This window comes from Hypomesus nipponensis, chromosome 2 (genome assembly GCF_054491055.1).
Source record: "Hypomesus nipponensis isolate SF chromosome 2, ASM5449105v1, whole genome shotgun sequence".
Taxonomy (NCBI): domain Eukaryota; kingdom Metazoa; phylum Chordata; class Actinopteri; order Osmeriformes; family Osmeridae; genus Hypomesus; species Hypomesus nipponensis.
The window spans coordinates 15,122,964-15,141,097 of NC_140362.1; the positions used below are offsets into that span (position 1 = coordinate 15,122,964).

The 18,134-nt window shown below is 55.4% G+C and overlaps 1 protein-coding gene across 4 annotated transcripts in view; it reads left to right on the forward strand.

Annotated features, from left to right (window-relative positions):
* The window catches only part of vps13b (vacuolar protein sorting 13 homolog B), a 226,534-nt gene that overhangs the window by 161,000 nt on the left and 47,400 nt on the right, over positions 1 to 18,134 (forward strand). For all 4 annotated transcript variants that reach the window (XM_084708357.1, XM_084708365.1, XM_084708349.1 and 1 more), the window contains 6 exons: positions 2,610 to 3,390; positions 3,556 to 3,693; positions 8,323 to 8,682; positions 14,444 to 14,646; positions 15,480 to 15,687; positions 17,181 to 17,365. In XM_084708357.1, coding sequence (XP_084564483.1) covers positions 2,610 to 3,390; positions 3,556 to 3,693; positions 8,323 to 8,682; positions 14,444 to 14,646; positions 15,480 to 15,687; positions 17,181 to 17,365 — 1,875 coding nt within the window. The remainder of the gene's footprint in view (positions 1 to 2,609; positions 3,391 to 3,555; positions 3,694 to 8,322; positions 8,683 to 14,443; positions 14,647 to 15,479; positions 15,688 to 17,180; positions 17,366 to 18,134) is intronic.

The following is an 18,134-nucleotide window of genomic DNA, read 5'->3' on the forward strand; positions in this document are numbered from 1 at the left end:
CGCACCAAAGCTGTTAACCTTGAACATGGCCAGTCCACTGGTAGGCTTCCCCAAGTCCTGGACTCCCTCCCAGGCATGATGTGAAGAGATTCATCTGCTCAATGTGGAGCTCAGATGTCAAAGTCTCCACATCGCTGCCGGCTGCCAAACTCAGCGAGCGTGTGGCAAAGGATGAGATGACAAGTAGGACCGTGAAGCGCTGGCCCGGGCCAAGCTGCTCCCAGTCCAGCTGGGACGGGGGTCAAATGTCACACAGATGCCTCAAACATGACTGGCAGGTCGAGGTTTTTTTGCGGTTTCACACTTCAGAGGATGTTCCGTGATTTCTGCCTAGCGACAGTGAGGGGATGACCTCATGATTGGCTGGCTGGGGAGGGTTTGATCAGCGGTCTGGAGAACACGCTTCAGTTCAGCCAATGGAGAGTAGAGAGTAATGACTGGAAAAGGGGATTGAGAGTGGGGCGAGGCAAAGAAACAGGTTTGCATTTCTGCATTTATGACTCTTTGTCGGTGGCTAAATTGGCGGATGTTTGAGAGAATACACACACCTGCTGACCCCCAGGCTGAGGTCACTGCGGAGTGGGGCACACTCAGACTGTGTGTGTGTGTCTTTGTGTGTGTATCCGGGTGTGTGAGTACACATTCAATAATCTAAATATAGAGGAGTATTTGCTTAGAGTGCACTTTGTCTGTTCTGTGGGGAAGAGAAGATCGGGGGAATTTGCTGTTAATTGTAAGTGCGTGTGTGGGGCCTAAGTCTGGGAAGATGTGGAGAGAGAGCGAGATAGGGAGGGCGAGAGAGAGTGTAAGGGGGAAAGGGATACGCGAGGAGGAAAAGAGGAGGAATAGAGAGCGAGACAGCGCGGGGGGGGGGGGGGGGTACAGTATATCATGCGTTAGCGCAGGAGTGCAGGAACGAGGAAGGCGAGGAGGAGGAGAGGAGCACATCCTTTCCTCATTAGGAGGAGGGGGAGGGGGAGAGGAGCCAGGAGGATCTGGCAGGCCGGGCTGCAGAGCAGCCCCTGTCTAAGCTGCTGCCTTTTGAGAAGCCTCTTGTTCTGGGGCCCTTTGATGACACTGTTTCGAATGGGAAATATCTAATAAGTCAAGCATTCCGTTTAATGTGCTGCCAGACACTTTTCATATCGGCCTGGAGGTCTGAAACACTATCTCCACCACCACCGCCACCACCACCACGGACACTTCAGTCTCCTCGCAACGCCGAGGAGAGAGAGGAAGAGAACAGAGAGGGAGGGAGGAAAGGGAGAACTAGAGAGAGAGATTAAAGACAAAGAGAGAATGGCAGAACAGGCCAGAGAGAGCGAGAGAAAGAGCGAGACAGAGAGCAAGAGAGAGAGAGCAGAGTGTGGGAGAGGCAGCTAAGAAGACACACTGAGTGGGGCTAATAGGAACCATGTGTACCAGGGTTTGGGCAGACGGGGGCGGGATAGGATGGAACACGCAGCCCAACACACAACAGTTCTCTTTTATGGATTAATCATGATCACACCGGTGCACAGCAGTAGCCCCTAATTAAAACAGACTTCTCAGCACTAACATCACATGGTGTGTGTGTGTGTGTGTGTGTGTGTGTGTGTGTGTTGGAACTGAGGGGGTGGCTGGTCTGCTAGGCATTAAAGAGTGATGAGGAAGAGGATGAGGAGGAGTGTTTCGTCACGTCACACCTGCCTGACCTCTGCGGTCACCCGCGACCTTTAAGTTCCCGGATCAAAAGAGGATCCCGTGTGGGTGTTTTCCCCCCCCGCTCAACGTTGATACAGCTGAGGAGAAACGTCGTCTAAAGACAGTTTCCTGTTCGCCGTTCACAGACCGCAACGCTCAACCTCGCGTTTCCAGCACGAAATCTCCCTCTTGATGCCGGGCCACGGGGACTGGCTGGGCCCGTCTCGGAGCGGAGCGGCTGCCAGCGCGGGGCTGAGACGTAAACCCGGCGCACTCTTGCTCACTCTCATGACTCACATCAGCTGGGACTGGCACATCTGTTAACACCGGGGCACACACACACACACAGGGCTCCACCGCCCGCCACACAAGCCTGAGTTTCCAGGGCTGATCCTTCTTAAGAGACTCTGAGGCCGGAGGAAGTGCAGCAACATGATGTGAAGACCACAGTGCCCAGAAAGAGGGCTCGAGTCCCCGGGGCTGGGTCCAGATAATGCTGGGTTGCTCGAGTCGATTTGTCCATGGTTTCAATCAAGTGGGATATTTGGTTTTGGAGTTGGGAGAGTGCACTTGTAAGGAGGAGGAAAACGAGCCCCCCCCACCCCCACCCCACCCCCCCCCCCCCCAAACAAGAAAGAAATCCACTCAGAGCTTGGGCTGATTGTGTTTCGGATGGCGTTTCTCTCTGTTGTGTTCCCTGCGTTAGACATTTTGCTCCAGTGTGTTGGGAGGGCATCCGTCGAGGCGTTTCTCCTCTCTCAGCGCTATCGGAATCACATGTTTGGACGTGTCCCGGTGCAAAGTCGAGCACACACGCCATACACACACTTTGAGGTGTGTGTGTGTGGGGTTGGGAGTGACGGCACGTCGGGGTTGTGCGTCCCTGCTAACGTGTGTGTGTGTGTGTGCGTGCGTGTGTCTCCCAGGTGCGTGGTCAGGAGCAGCAGCGCGGCCGGGCCGACCCCAGGGGCGTGGCCTCGTCGTGTGGCCGCAGCGGCCAGGACAGTGGCTTCGGCAGCGACTCGGCCCGCATCCGTATCGTCCAGATCGAGCAGCAGAGCGGCGCCAGCCACCACCGCATCGCCCGGCCCTCCCGCCAGTCCACCATCACCAAGAACCTCAGCTTCATCCCCTTCGACGTCTTCCTCACCGCCAGCCGGCTGTCCGTCATGACCTACGCCTGCTCCAGCCCGCCCAAGGCCTCCGCCGCCCCCGCGCCCACCCCAGCCTCGCCCGAGGGCAAGGAGGGCAGAGCGCGGGAGAGGGCGGGGAAGAGTGCCTTGAACCAGGCGGGGAGCCTGACAGACCCAGCCCCGGCCTCCGGCCACGCGCCGCCCCCGGATCCCGCCCCGGACGCCGCCCCCCACGTGCCTCTGGCCAGCCTCACCGCCGACGACCTACTCAACAGCAACACCCAGGCGGGGCCGGGGGCAGGGGCCGGGCCGGGGACCCCGCCCAGGGGCAGCCTGCTCTCCCTGGACAGCCTGGCGGCCCCCAGCCGCTCGTCGGCCCGGCAGGCGCTGGGCGTGACGGTGGTGAGGCAGCCGGGGAGGAGGGGGGCGGGGGACGCCCTCCTGGAGCCCCTGCTCCACCTCCAGGTGGCCCAGCCCTCGGCGCTGGTCAGCTGCCACCACCGGCGCCAGAGGGTGGAGCTGTCCGTGTTCGACCTGGCGCTGCGCGGCGTGCCCTCCCACTACCAGTGTCAGGGTGAGGGGGGGGGCGGGGGTCGGGGGTGTAAAGAGGCTAGGGGCAGAGGGAGAAGGGGTATGGGGGGGGGGGGAGAATTGGGTTTGAGGTGGGAGAATTTTTCTATAAGCCATAGTTTCAAGCCTTTGTGATATAGATTGTTCCTGACACCCCCCCCCCCCCCAGACACAGGAAAGACCCTGCCCGAGGCCCTGGACTACAGTGTGTGCTGGCTGCAGACAGTAGCTGGAGAGCCTGACAGTAAGACAGGCATCCCCCCTCCTCTGCTCTCACTCCACATCAAAGACTTCCTCAACGGACCAGGTGGGGCTCGCTCGCTCCTCTCTCTCTCTCTCTCTCTCTCTCTCACACACACATACACACACACACGCACAGGTACACACTCATTGACAAGTGAAAGCATAAGTCCAGCAATGTCAGAGGATATGTCAGCTGGTGTGTATCTATGTCCGACTAGACATGAGAGAGGTTTGAAGTACAGCAGGGGCTCAACAGGGAAACACACACACAGAGAGTAACTGACCACACACACATTGACTGAACACACACACACACGCATGCAGGGGAGAAGACAAAGGGCTTATTCTGTGTGTGGGAGTGGGATATCCCCGGTGGCTGTCACTCTGGGCGATCAGGCTCCTGTCTGTGATACTGGCTTCCAGGACTGTATTTATAGAACAGCCCCACATCCATATATGGTCTGTGGCCCATACAAGGATACTTAAGCTTTGGAATATGGAGTTTTTGACCTTTAGTATGGAAGGGGCTGTGTGTGTGTGTGTGTGTGCGCACGCGCGCGCGCGCGTCCAGCAGACCCCTCCAGGCCGTGGGTGTCAATGATCTCTGTGGGACTAGGTGTGTAAACACGGCACACACGCGCATCACTTCCTGCTGACAGCGGGAGCGGATGAACCAGCCCTGCTGTCCACCTGGACACACAGTCCTGCCCCGGGAGGGAGGAGGCCGGAGGCTGGGGATGGGGGGGGGGGGGGCGAGAATGAGGCGGGAGGCAGTGGATGACAACAGAGGCTGGGGATAAGAATGGAGGCTAGAGACGGGGTATGAAGCAGGAAACTGGAACTAGATTAGAGGCTGGGGCTGATAACCAATTATGAACAATGTTGTGTCATTTAACCTTGATTCATCCACATTCAGAGCAAGAGCAACAGAGTTTCCTGTAGTCTTGCTGTGATTACGTTATTAACTCTAAACATGTCTAATTAGTGTGTCGGGGGGCCTTGCCAGGGCTGTGAACCCAGGACATAAGACACAGCGCCAGGTTCACTCTCTCCAATGACAGTCAGGTGTTGCCTTGAACCACTGAGGAGATGGACTCATATGTGGAGTATGACACACACACACACACACACACACACACACACAGCTGAGACAGGATCCAGACTCAGTGTGAGATTGCTCCGGGTCAATTCCTGTCCTCCCTCGGAGATGGAAACATCTAGAATTGACCACACATGCTACCAGTCCCTCTCCCTCCACACACACACACACACATACATACATACATACATACACACACACACATACACACACACATGTGCACACCGGTCCCAGAGCACAGGAGACAGTGGGAGAAGACATCCTCCATTAGCTGTGCTGTTTGGTTTGACAGCCCCTGATGTGGACTTCCTGTGGAGGCAACGAGGGAGAGAGAGAGGGAAGGAGGGCAGCTGATGAGAGAGAGAGATCGACTTTGAGGGATTGAGGAGAGGGAGGGAAGGGAGGTTGGATGGAGGAAGGATGGAGGATTTGTCAGTTTATTTTTCTCTTCAACACCAAGGAACTCATCCCTGTGGCTTCAGCCGATGAGTCCTCTCTTTGTTACATGTGCGTGTGTGCGTGTGTGTGTGTGGGGACGCGCGTGTCATCGTCAAGGGAGGCAGAGAACAGCTGCGTCAGGTACACAAACACAGTTTCAAGGCGTGTGTGTGTCCTCTCATTCTCACCCCAACACAACCACACACACACGCGCTCTTCTCTAGTGTTTGGAAGGGTCAGTAAGACAACCCAGGGTAAGAAGAGCTACCACTTGCAGGAGAACAAACCCGGTTCTCCATGCTAGAACCAGCAGGTGATAGATTAGCCAGAACAAATTGGAAACATTAGAAGGTTTGTCCCTGGTTCCTGTCATTGCCTCGGAGTAAAGAGATGTTGTCAGTTACTGTATACAAGCCCTTAACACACACACACACACACCGCCTTGTTCTGCTGAAGTCTACAGAACAGAACTAATATGATGCAGATGACATGGCAATGCCCTATACCTGACACCTCCCCAACATGCGCGCACACACGCGCGCGCCAGACACACACACAACACACTAATTGAGGGCACGGCCACCTGCTTCTAAAAGAGTGCGCTGTGAGGAAGTCAAGCGTGAGAGTGGGTCTGAGGTATCAAAGCAGGGAGAGAATGAAAACAGTGTCAAACCTAAACTGCCCTTCCCAAGTCACTGTGTGTGTGTGTGTGTGTGTGTGTGTCTGTGTGTGTGTGTGTGTGTGTGTGCGCGCGCACGCATGCATGTGACAGGCCTTGATCTCCCAGTTTACCCGGTGCTAATAGAGGTTGACACCAGAGAAGGGCCAGCCAGTAAGTTCTCCAGCAGGGTTACATTAGCCTCCCTGGGCCAGACCCAGAGCCTCCAACCCCACACCCTACCCCCCAGAGCCCCCCACACCCTACCCCCCACACCCTACCCCCCAGAGCCCCCCACACCCTACCCCCCAGAGCCCCCCACACCCTACCCCCCAGAACCTCCAACCCCACACCCTACCCCCCAGAGCCCCCCACACCCTACCCCCCAGAGCCCCCCACACCCTACCCCCCAGAACCTCCAACCCCACACCCTACCCCCCAGAGCCCCCCACACCCTACCCCCCAGAGCCCCCCACACCTTACCCCTCAGAGCCCCCCACACCCTACCTCCTCCACTGACCTGTCCATCACCCCAACCCAACCTCTGGTCAAATACCCTTCTTTCTTTATCCAGCTCTCTCTCTCTTTTTTTATACCCTAACCCTTACTCTCCCTCAGAATGTCCTGCAGCTTTCTCGAGACTCTAGGTGTTCTTAATAGGAACCACGCCGCTCGTGCGAACGCCACGTTCAGAACGCAACCTTCTTTCTGGCGGCTTGGCTCCAAGACGCACACGCCACCATCTTGCTCTCATTTATCGTTATCTGGCCTGCTCACTCCTCCCCACCTTCCCTGGCGAGCCTCCAGCCTCGGACCTCCAGCCTCAAACCTCCAGCCTCTGGCTTCAAACCTTGGGCCTCGGACCTCTAGCTTCCAGCCTCAAACCTCCAGCCTCGGGCTTCCAACCTCCGGCCTCGGACCTCTAGCCTCCAGCCTCAAACCTCCGGCCTTTAGCTCGTCCAGCTTTCTGGGGCCGAACGGTGAGCGTGGTCATCGATGCGGTGTAAGAGCGCTGGAAGGCGTTGAGCGTGTTAAGGGGATGGGATCCCAGGGTGAGGGAGAGGGATTGAGTCATAGTATCAGGTTCTCTATGTGCCCGTCCAAGCAGGGTTAGGAAGCTCTGGAGATCCAGCTGTTAGTGGTCCACTGCTGCTTGTAAATAGCTGCTCTGTTTGGTGGTGAGGTTCTGCTTTGGTCTGTGTCCTCCTGCCTCTTCAACCTGAGCCTCCCTCCCTCTCTCGCTCTCGCACACACACACACACACACACATCCACTTGCTTACACGCACTCTCTCAGTAAGGACACTGATGTACATGTGGCTGTATAATGCTGGGCTGTCTTTTATTGGCGTCCCGCTAAAGATTCCTCTTCTGACAGCGTTCCACGGCCGTAAAAGATGCTGCGCTCCGCCGATCGTATGGGCGGGGGGGGGGGGGGCACAGATGTGGCTGGGGAGCGGCACGAGGAAGGAAAGATGGAAAGAGGAGATGGAGAGTCGGAGGAGGTGCGGGAGGAGAGAGACGGTGGAGGAGAAGGAGGGAGAGCAGGAGGACGAGGGAAGCAGGCTGGCACATGCCTTCCCTCTAATCAGGAGCATGTCCATGTGTCCAGGCCGAACCAGGCTAGCTCAAGCCAGGCTAGCTCAGGCCAAGGTGATCTGAAACAGCCTTAACTAGTTACAGAGAAGAACGGCACGGGGGACGGGGGGATTTATTTCACCGCTGGAACGTTTCCTGTTGATAAGTGAACTGGAAATGATAAGCTACATTGCACAGCAGATTCTTCCCCTGCCTACACCTCTGGCACACACACACACTGTACACACACACACACACTGCACACACACACACACACACACTTCCTTCCCTGCTGCCTGACTTCCAGTATGTGGAGTGAGAGAGAGTTGGAAAGATGTGTGTGTGTGTGTGTGTGTTCGTTTGTGTGTGTGTGTGTGAGCTGCAGTTGGCTGAGTTCCCTGTCCTGTCTGCCTAGCTGTTACCTGTGGAGGAGACAGGGGCTAAAGCTCTTAAACCCTCCAAACACGGAGGCCTTGATGAGCCTCATCCACCACAGCTGGACCTGCTTTAGAGGGCCCAGCGTGTGTGTGTGTGTTGGTGTATGTGTCTATGTGTGTGTGTGTGTGTGTGTGTGTGTGTTGGTGTATGTGTCTATATATATATGTGTGTGTATGTGCACCATTGTGACAAAGTGGAAAAATGGGATAATGGAAGGGGTGTAAAGCAGCATGGAGTTAATTCATCTGTCTGTGTAAATTCTAGTCAAGTCTTTGAAAGGCAGAGAGAGAGAGATTGTGTGTGTGTGACTGGGCGTGTGTGTGTGTGTGTGTGTGTGTGTGTGTAAAGACATCAGATTTCTGACAGCCCAGCTGGCCATCAGCATTTCTCGGCACACCACAGCATACACACACCACTATCTTTCTGACACACACACACACACACAGTATGAGATGTCCTGATCATAAATCTTCTGTGTTCCAGCTGAGCTGAGTGTGGAGCTGAGCAGGCCCCTGAAGGTGAACCTGACCCTGGCCAAGCTGGAGCAGGCCAAGGCCTACCTGGAGAAGGTCCTCCCACACCACCAGCTCTGGGGGGGCTCCGCGCCCCCCTCCGCCTCCACCACCCCCCACTCCTCCCCCGGCAAGGCCCCCAGGACCCCCCCTCGGCCGGACCCGGCCGGAGGCCCTGGGGCCCTGGCCCACTTCCACAAGGTGGCCCTCCGCACCGCCCAGATGATGGTCGTCATGGAGACGGAGGCCCACCCGGCGAGGCCCAGCGTGGCGGTGTCGGTGTCGGCCATGACGGGCAGCCTCAACGTGAAGACCGGACCCAGGCTCGATGGTAGGTCGCTCCCCGGGCCTGTGCACATCGCTGCTCTTCTCAGACGGACGACGTCTCCCTCATAGAGATAGGGCAGCCTATAGGCTCAGGTTATGTTACCTGCATTGAGACAGCGCTACACATGTTGTTATGGTATGACTCGGGGACAAGCACACTGACACATGTGTGACCTGCGGGCCACGGTTTGTTTTCTGGGCTCCGGAATGAAACTGGAGCCTCTTGTCGTCTGACCCGTCCGGCTTAGTGTGGAGGGAAGCAAAGACTTCCCTGCCTCGGAGCAGGAAATGACCCGTGCTGCATCACCGTCATGTGATCTGGCCCGTAACCGCGACATCACCGAGGAGGAATGATGACCAGGTTCTGGTTGGAACCCGATCCTCTGTCCTGTCTTCCAGCCCCCTGCAGAAGGGGGTGGGTAGACTATCAGGACCTTGTCTAGCATTGTGGTTTCAGGCCCTGGTTGTGGACCTGGTTCTGTGTCGAGGCCAGGGTGTGGGTATGGGTCTCGGGTGGGGTGTTTCTGGCAGTCCCAGGCCTGGCTGAGAGCAGCTCTCTCTGGTATGTTCATGTTTATTGATGAACATGTGGTGTTTGGATGTTTCCAGAGCCTCTGTCAAGGTTACATACGCTGCTGCTGACAGAAGCTGAGGAAAACCAAGCAGAGAGGGAAAGAACAAGGGAAGGGAAGAACGAAGGCAGGCAGGGACGAAACACCAGAGAGAACGAGAGGGGGGGGGGGGGGGGGGGGAAGAGAAGAGAGAGGAGGAGGCGGGAGGAGCGGGGCCTTGGTCGCCCTCCCACGTTATGACGCCATGGACCCAGATACAGCAGGGTTGTTGTCGTTGTAGCAGCACACGCATGCGGCTCCCAGGATCCGGTAACGGCTCGTGTTTTCCTTGGTTCCAGAACCAGAAGGCTGGCTTGTGTCAGGGTTCGAATGTGACCCCCCCCCCCCCCCCAGGCTGATAGAGCCAGGCAGCATCGGGGGGGGGGGGGGTTCCCGGAGGTAGGGGAGAGTTTGTGAGGGACGGAGGGGGGGGGGGGCACCCTGGGGCTCAGGACCAGACCAGATAGCGATGGACGGGCGTAGGGGAGGACAGGAGAGAGGAGGCAGGGGTTGCAGAAGGATGGGAGAGAGGAGGGCTGGTGGGCTGTGGAGGATGGGGTAAACGGGAGGGGGTTAGCTGGGTGTGGAAGGATAAGAGGGTGGAGGAGGGATGAGAGGGCGAGGTTGGAGGGCGTCCTGTAGGGGATTGGACAGGGAGACAGAGGGATGGGAGGGAGGGAGGGGGGGGTGGGGGCACAGAGGGTAGAGAGGGGTGGAGGGAGAGGGGAGGATTCGTAATAGAAGGCTGGGGGGGGGGGGGGGGGGGGCGGGGAGGGGCGAGGATTGACTGGATCTGGGCCCTTAAACGCCTGCATCTGTCTCACAGATGTTATATATAGGGTTACTTCAGATAAAATGATTGTCGAAAATTTTAATTAAAACCTCAACAATTTGCACTTGTTTACTCCAATCTGCATAACTGGGCCATGAGGCCATGTTGGAGCTGGAGGCCTGCTCTGGTTTTCACCAGCACTGCAGCTTTCATCCACATTTGATGTGTTGACTCTGGTAAACACAGTTGAAAACACTGGGCAGGCAAAACAATGGAAAAACAGTGAAAGCGCCCTTTACAGTTGTGTTCGTATGAAAGTTTATACCTTCACTTAAAGGCGGTTATTTTTAGTTGGTGGGGGGGCGGGAGGGTGGAGGTTGTCTCCTGATTGGAGCACGGGCCTTTTGAACCTAGTTCTGCCTGTTTGTTAACTGTAAACATGGTGCTGATGTCCTGTTGGTATCCATGGGACGGGTGTCAAATGTAGCCGTCCTGTCAACCAAGCTCTCTTCCTCAACCCTGGAACATCAGGCATGTTCTTTACACACACAGACACACACGCACACACACACACCCTGCAGCCTGCGGAGCCAGTAAAACAGCAGGTATGAAGCAACACATAGCAGAGTTGGCTGTTCATCATGTTGTTGTTATCACGATGGATTAGGGAAATGACTGGAGGTGCTGCAGAACTGATGACTTCATCATGTGGACGGGTGTATATTTAGAAGGAAGGGTTTGGAGTCGGGAGTTCACTCTCATTACACTTGAAAATACTTCGAGCGAAACCAAATTCCACATCCTAAATTCGACATTCGAAATGCTCGATTACGTAATCTACTGTCTAAATTCTACTGTCGGATCTCCAGACTCTATTCTGATTTCAGGTGATAACAATTATTTGAAGTGGAAGTTCATCTGCAATTCCAACAGTTCTGGGCTGTGGGTGAGTTGCACACTGTAGATACATGTTTCCAGCCCCTGTGTTTTGGAGGGCCTGTCGTCAGTAAAACAAGACAAATGGTTATAGATTAACCCCAGACCTGTGGTGACAATAGAGCTATAACAGTGCTTAGGTTTTTACTGCAGTAGCCCCATCACTTACTCCCATATCCCTCCACACCAGAAAACAGATCCCCTGGAGTCTGATGAAGATAAAGGTGGGATTCCCACACGAGCTCCAGCCGCTCGTCTGGCCCCCATAACTCAGAGAGAATGACTCCCAGGGGGACGGGCCCGAGTGGGGAGCAATCGGAGACAGGCAAATCTAGGGCTGCCTCGCTGAAGGACCCCACTGGCAGACAGAGATGGATGGACTACTGGAAGAGAGAGGATGCCACCAGAGGCAGGCTGGGGTTGGTGGGGGGGGGGGAGGGGGGCGGGGGGTGAGAGATGGGAGTGTAGTCCTTGTGCAGAGGGAGCTGGAGGGGCTCAGAGGCGTCCCCCTGACCCCCTTGTCAGACTGCCTTCCACCAGCCCCTTGGTGTGTGTGTGTGTGTGTGTGTCTGTCAGACAGACACCGTGTGGAAGGCCAGCCCCAGACAGGGCATCTCTCTGCCCGGGGACAAGATGGAGTGAGAGGGCTCGGGGTCGGCACCGGGGTGTGTTACTGGATCCCGCTCTAATGAAAAGCAGTAGAAGGACGCTCCCAGAGGTAGAGGTGCATTTATAGTTCAATGAAGAAGGGGAGAGGAGGAAGAGGGAAAAAAAAAAGAGAGAAAAGTAGCGGCAGAAAGAACAGATGGCCCCAGGTCCCTGAAACCAGACCCTCCCTAATCTCTCTGCTCGCCGTCTCACGGCCCTGCCCATGGAGGCTTGTCCCCTGTGGAGGACACACACTCACTCATGCACACTTTATACACGCTCACGCTCGTACACATCCTCACGCTCACACACATTCGCACACGCACTCACCCACGCACACATGCACTGCCGTACCTTCACACAAACACACACAAATGTACAGACACACAAAGTCTTTCCTCTTTTTTCCCCCTCAAATACCCCTCCCACCACCACCACCACCGCCTCGATGAATGTGATTTACTCCCGTAGACTCGTAAAGGAAAACTCCAGCCTGTCGAACAAAGAGAGCGCAGGCTACCATTAATTATTTATAGCCTTTTTCATGTGTTATTTTGTTTCTCCGAGGGCCAACGCCATGACTTAGGGTTCTGTCAGTTTGTTTATTCTGGTTAAAGAAAGACATTCACCTCCATTAATCATATTAATTTGTTTCAATAGCAGGGGAAAGCAGCACCAGGCAGAAAATGAAAAGATTTATATTTGGAAATGTCTCCTGCTGTGTTGTTGGGCCTCTCTTTCATCTACCAGATTGTTGTTTCAGTATTAATAAAAGAATTATGTCAGAATGAGAGAGGGAAAAAAAACTCTGCAACAAGGTGTGCTCCACAGCTCCATCTGGTCTCTGGCCCGAGACTAAGATGGATGTAACAGGAAGTGGAGGAGGAAGAGGAGGAGAAGGGAGCCGGGGGTGAAATACTTACCAGAGAACACCTATGATGGGAATCGTTTTACCTGAGGTGTGTCGACAACTCGACAATGAACCCTGTCTCGTAACAGCACCCTGGAGACAGTTCTGGAATGTTTGGTGACAGAGTAAGAGTCGGGAGGGGGAAGAAAATTAGGGAGCGAGGAAGAGCTAAGGATGTAGGGAGGGAATAAGAGGTAAGGATGGAGTGACGGAGGGAGGGAGGGGTATGTTCCTCGTGTGGTAATGTCGTCAGAGCTCTCTAATTGGAGGCAGTGTGGTGCAATGCAGTAAATCAGCGTGGTGGTCAGATAAGGCCTGCCAGAGACCTGCCCACATTCTAAATCACACCAAACCTCTCCACAAGCCCAACATGGATCCCGTTACTATGGTCTCCACCCTGCCCCCCCCCCCCCCCCCCCCACCGCCACTGGTGTCTTCCTGATCTGAGATGAGCCAAAGTTGAGGCTAACCTAGTCCCAGAGGTACACCAACACACACACACACTATCTCTCTCTCTCACACACACACAGCCTCACACAGGGCTTAGGGTCCCGCTGTGCCACCCACGCCTGGATCTGCCCATAGGATCACACACACACACACACAGCCGCCTGGCCCAGGGGGAAGCTTAGCCTCCTCTCCCCAGTTTCAGCATCTACCTCCCAGGGACAGACCTCCAAACTGGAAACCCACTCAGCTACCTCAAACACCCCCGGAACAACAGCTGCATCTGTGTGTGTGTGTGTGTATCTGTGTGTGTGTATCTGTGTGTATGGCTTTTCCATATGCTGGTTCACAGTGGCATGTAGGTAGCAGGCTCACATGTCTGTCCCCTGCCCAAATCTCTTTGTGTGTGTGTGTGTGTGTGTGTTTGTGGCTACATTCCCACAGCTCAGGACATTCAGACCCTCGATATGATGATGCGTACCCTTCAGACATCTGTGATGTCATCAGGGGTGTTGCTCCATCCCCGTCGTTTCAGACTGGAAACGTTCCGTCAGCTGTCTTAATGCCGGCAATCCTTTCAGTCCTTGAGGAAAGTCCCCCCAGTGTGAGCAGGCTTGCTAGTCCCGTAAAGGAGCAGTCCCTGCCAGCCTTGTATAGCCCCCTCCCCAGACAGGACCCCAACCAGCCGCCATGATGCCCCAGCATGCTGCTGGCCTCCTGAATCAGATGTTCCTGGACACGGGGAGACACAGGAGAGCCCTCCGCCTGGTTCTCCATCGTTTGTCAAAGGAACTGGAAGGGCTGGTGGGGTGGGGGGGGGGGGTGTTGTGTGTGTGAGGGGGGATTAGGCCCATGGTTATCGTAAACAGCAGGACCAAAACAAGAGCTGGAATAGGCTTGCTGCGTCTCAGGCTGGGTTTAAAGCTCCATTAAAGGGTCTGTTCTCAGGCTGCATGACTCATAGAGGGAGGAACATCCAAGTGTGCTGCTACTGTTACGGTATGCTGCTCGGCTAACGGGCTCATGTGCTGGTCTCTCGACCCCCTCTCTCCCCCCCCCCACTCTTTCTTCCCTACCTCTCTCTCCCTCTCTCTATGACCCGGTTGTTTACCGAGTTTGAAGCTGGGTTTGGTTTGTTTGTTCTGCAGGTTCACACACATTTGCACCTCGGGTCAATCCCAGAATCCCCTGCTGCCCCTCGCCAGCTCCGCCGGAGCTTTGAGGAAGTAAACAGGGTCTTTTCTGGTCTTAGGGCTGCGGAGGTCCACATGTGCGGACGATCACAGATACCGTTGATCTGTGTTTGTCCCTGTTTCCCCTGGCCCCGCCAGCCAAACAAACATCTGTGCTGTTTTTTTTTTTTTTTTGAAGAAGAAGATTACTGTACGGCACTGAACATTTCAAGTGTGACCTTTGACCTCCCCTCCCCCCGCCCCCTTAGACCTGGTCCAGTGGGCCTCGGTGCTGCTGGAGTTCCAGGACGTCCTGGTGCGGACGGGCCTGAAGGAGAGGAGCCGTCTGCTGCTGGGCCCGTTCTCCTGCAGCGCCGCCCTGGAGGCCCGGTGGTGTCGGCACAGCGGCAGCCCGGGACCCCAGTCTGGGGAGCCCAAACTGCTACTGGACCTGAAGGGAGGCCTGCTACAGGTGAGACACGTACTGTACACACACACACACTCATTCTCATGCACACTCACACCCAGGCACACACACACATACTCACAAGCACATACACACAAATAGAAAATGAGTCTCTACTGCTGCAGTGTTTGTGTGTTTCAGTCGTATCTCAGTGCCACCTTATCTCCTCCAGGGGGTCCACAGTGTCTGACAGAGATCACTGGAGGAATATGTATTCCATAATCCTACACTTCCTCTTTGCTTTGCGTTTGAATCAAGTCCTGACAAAGGTCGAAAAAATCGCGGAAATTCCTTCTGTCCTCTCCTTTTCCTAAAAACGAAAAAATCCCCCAAATGTTCCTGTTATGAAGATTGAGCGTGAATCCGGCGAGCCAGCCTGGAGCGCAGCGGTCTTGTCTGTGCGTGTGCGTGTGTGCCTTTGTGCTGGCGTGTGTGCATGCCCATGTGTGTTTGTGGAGGATATTTTGACTCAGAGGTTCCTGTCGGTTTGGGCCAAACCCGAGGCTGGATGAATGAGGAGAAGAAGGGGAATGCTGCTGGCTAGGTGCTAGGAGACGTGGGGAATACCCCCATCTTGTTTTTACTAGTCTACATCTACCACACAGCTCCTTATAACTGTCCTCCATGTGGTTAAAACTGCCATTTTCCTACTTTTATGTGATTATAACTGCTAAATGTCTGCCTGTGTGTGGTTATAACTGTTTACTGTCTACCTATGCGTGGTTATAACTGCCATATGTCTCCTTATGTGTGGTTATAACTGATATATATGTATCATCATTCTGCCTTCAATCTGTCCACATCCATCTGCATCTCTCCATACGTGTCCCGCCGTGCAGGTGTTCTGGGGCCAGGAGCACCTCAACTGTCTGCGGCTGGTCCAGGAGCACCTGCAGGCCTACCTCCAGAGGGGCGCCCCCGCCCCAGGGGGGCCCGAGGAGCCCTGCCAAGCCCAGCCGCCCCCCTCCCCCGGAGCGCACGGCCCCAGGACGGAGGTCAGCTCCGACGACCTCCGCACCGGCCTCTTCCAGTACATCCAGGACACAGGTGGGTGCACACTGCTCGCTCTGCCCCTCCCTCCCCCTCCCTCCCCCTCCCTCCAGGTCAGCTGACCCTGGAGAACACCACCTGTGTGTCAGTGCAGGGGCGTGGGTAGATGGAGCGTGCTGGTGGCCAGGCCAGCTGTGAGCACACAGTGTGGCGGTGCTCCAGAGAGCCAGAAGGAACTGTGGGCCTCGACAAGAAGTCACTGGGTTTAGGTCAGCTTCTGCACCAAACACAGCCGTGTTTGCGGCCCTCTCTTCTTCGTTTTTTTCCCCCTCCGAGCTTACTGTCCTCTGCGCACACACATACACACTGAAACGAGCGTGGGTGGGCAGGAGATCAAACCCTTGAGGAGCCTCGTCAGCTATCTCTCCTGTCAGCTGTGGTCAAGCCCCCCCCTCTCTCTCTCTCCCTCTCTCTCTCTTTCTCACTCTCCATGTTTCTGTCTCTCTCCCTCTCCTCAGCGAAGTTGTTTGTTGCGTCGCTCCGCTGGTCTTTGATGCATTTAATGGGGCTGTTTCCTAAGAGCAGGAGGAAGGCTTCCCAGTAGTAATGACAGAGACAGGATCTGCTGGCAATATGTTGAGAACAGGGGCCTGTGTTCTGAGGAAGAGCCAGTAGACTGGCCCAGGGACTCACGCACGCGCTTGTGTGGATGTGTATACATGTTTGTGCGCGTGTTTGTTTGTGTGTGGGTTTGTGTGTGTGTGTGCGTGTTTAAGACCAGCTGGAGCTTCCTGTAGAAGCTGGGTAAACTGACGTGAATGTAAACACCATCATGAAAACCCTGGTCTCATCCACGACGGCGCAAACAAAATCTGTGCCACTGTGAAAACAATATATGGTCCACCTTCAAGTGGGCTGCTCGTCGCCTCACATGAAAGGAAAATCATTTCGCGGTGGAACCAAAGAGGCCTAGAACGCGTTTTCTGGAACGAGAACCTCACTGTTTGTTCTCCCGGGGGAGCAACCAAAGCAGCAATCCCTCGCTTGACGGTTCTCTCAAATAAACATGGAGCCCTTCCAGAGGAACTGGAACCCCTCACTGCAGCCGTGACTAAATCCAAGCATCACTCAAGAGGACCGTGTCCACGTCCTCCAGCCCCCTCCCCCCGCGCGCGCGCCCCTGCGGCGTGGAGAGAGAGCCCATCAGACTCTCAGAGCAGGGATATGCCCCCACACCCTGCCCCCCCACCCCACCCCACCCATGCCTAAACCAATAAACCAATCCAGGGCTCAGAAACTCAAGGAGATGCGTACACACATGCACACACAAGTGTGTTCTTCTTCTTCGAGAGAGAGAGAGTTTGCGGTAGGTCTGCATGTGTGGAGAGCCCACTTTGGTCCGAGTCATTTCTGCCCAGTCAGGTAAAACACGGAGCCTGCGGACGAGGGTCCTCGTGTTTGCCCCTCTGTCACTCTCTGTCATTGCAACATCTCTCTCTCTCCCTCCCCCCTCTCTCTCTCTCCCACCTCTCTCCCCCCCCCCCCCCCAGCCTCCCAGAGACTCCCGGGCTCCTACGAGGTGGTGTTCTACAGCGAGACGGAGGACGTGCCCGGGGTGATGCTGTGGAGGTACCCGGAGCCCCGGGTCCTGACCTTTGTCCGGATCACCCCGGTGCCCTTCAACACCACCGAGGATCCCGAAATCAGCACGGCCGACCTGGGGGACGCCCTGCAGGTAGGCTGCCCTCCCGCCGGACTCCACCCCCCGCGGAGGCGTGTCTGCCTGTCTGTCTGCCTGTCTGTCTGTCTGTCTGTCTGCTCACCTTGAAGTTCTTTTGAACGTATGTTTCATTTGAGCCATTTGGGCTTCTGTCTGTCGGTCTGTCCTACCTCAGATTCTTTCAATTGTGGGGTTTGTTCATTTGACCCACAGTTATGAGGCCTGAGCCTCTGTCTGTCTGTCTGTCTCTATTCGTCTGTTCTGGAGGTTTATAGGTCTGGAGGCCACAAGGCCCATAGGCTGCAGCACACAAGCTTTGTCAGTGTCACTAAAATCCGTGAAGGGAAACACGTGAAAACACGTGGATGAGCCTGCTCCAGCAAAAAACGGAAAGCTGAGCTGCTCCGGCCGCAGCGCGGAAACAGGATCTGCCGTCGCCGTGCTCTCCGAGAGAAGTGATCGTGGAGTAATTATGAGACACGGGGATCTGTTTTACTGAGCCGACTCCCAGTCCGCTCTTACTGTAGGGCCTCACAGACTCACACTGCACGGGGGAGGAGGGGGTGGAGGGGGGGGGGGGGGGGGAGTTACAGGCCCCTTTCGTCATTAGCCAGCTCATTGTGATCCAGATTTAATTGATGTCAGCCTCGGGCGCTCAGCGGTTTTTATTTGCTTTTCTTTATATGAAACTTCAAAAGAGCTCAATTAATTTCATTTTTTATTTGATTTCTCCGAGGCCGAGGACGTCCAGCTTACAGGGAACGGAAATGCAGTAATAAAAGTC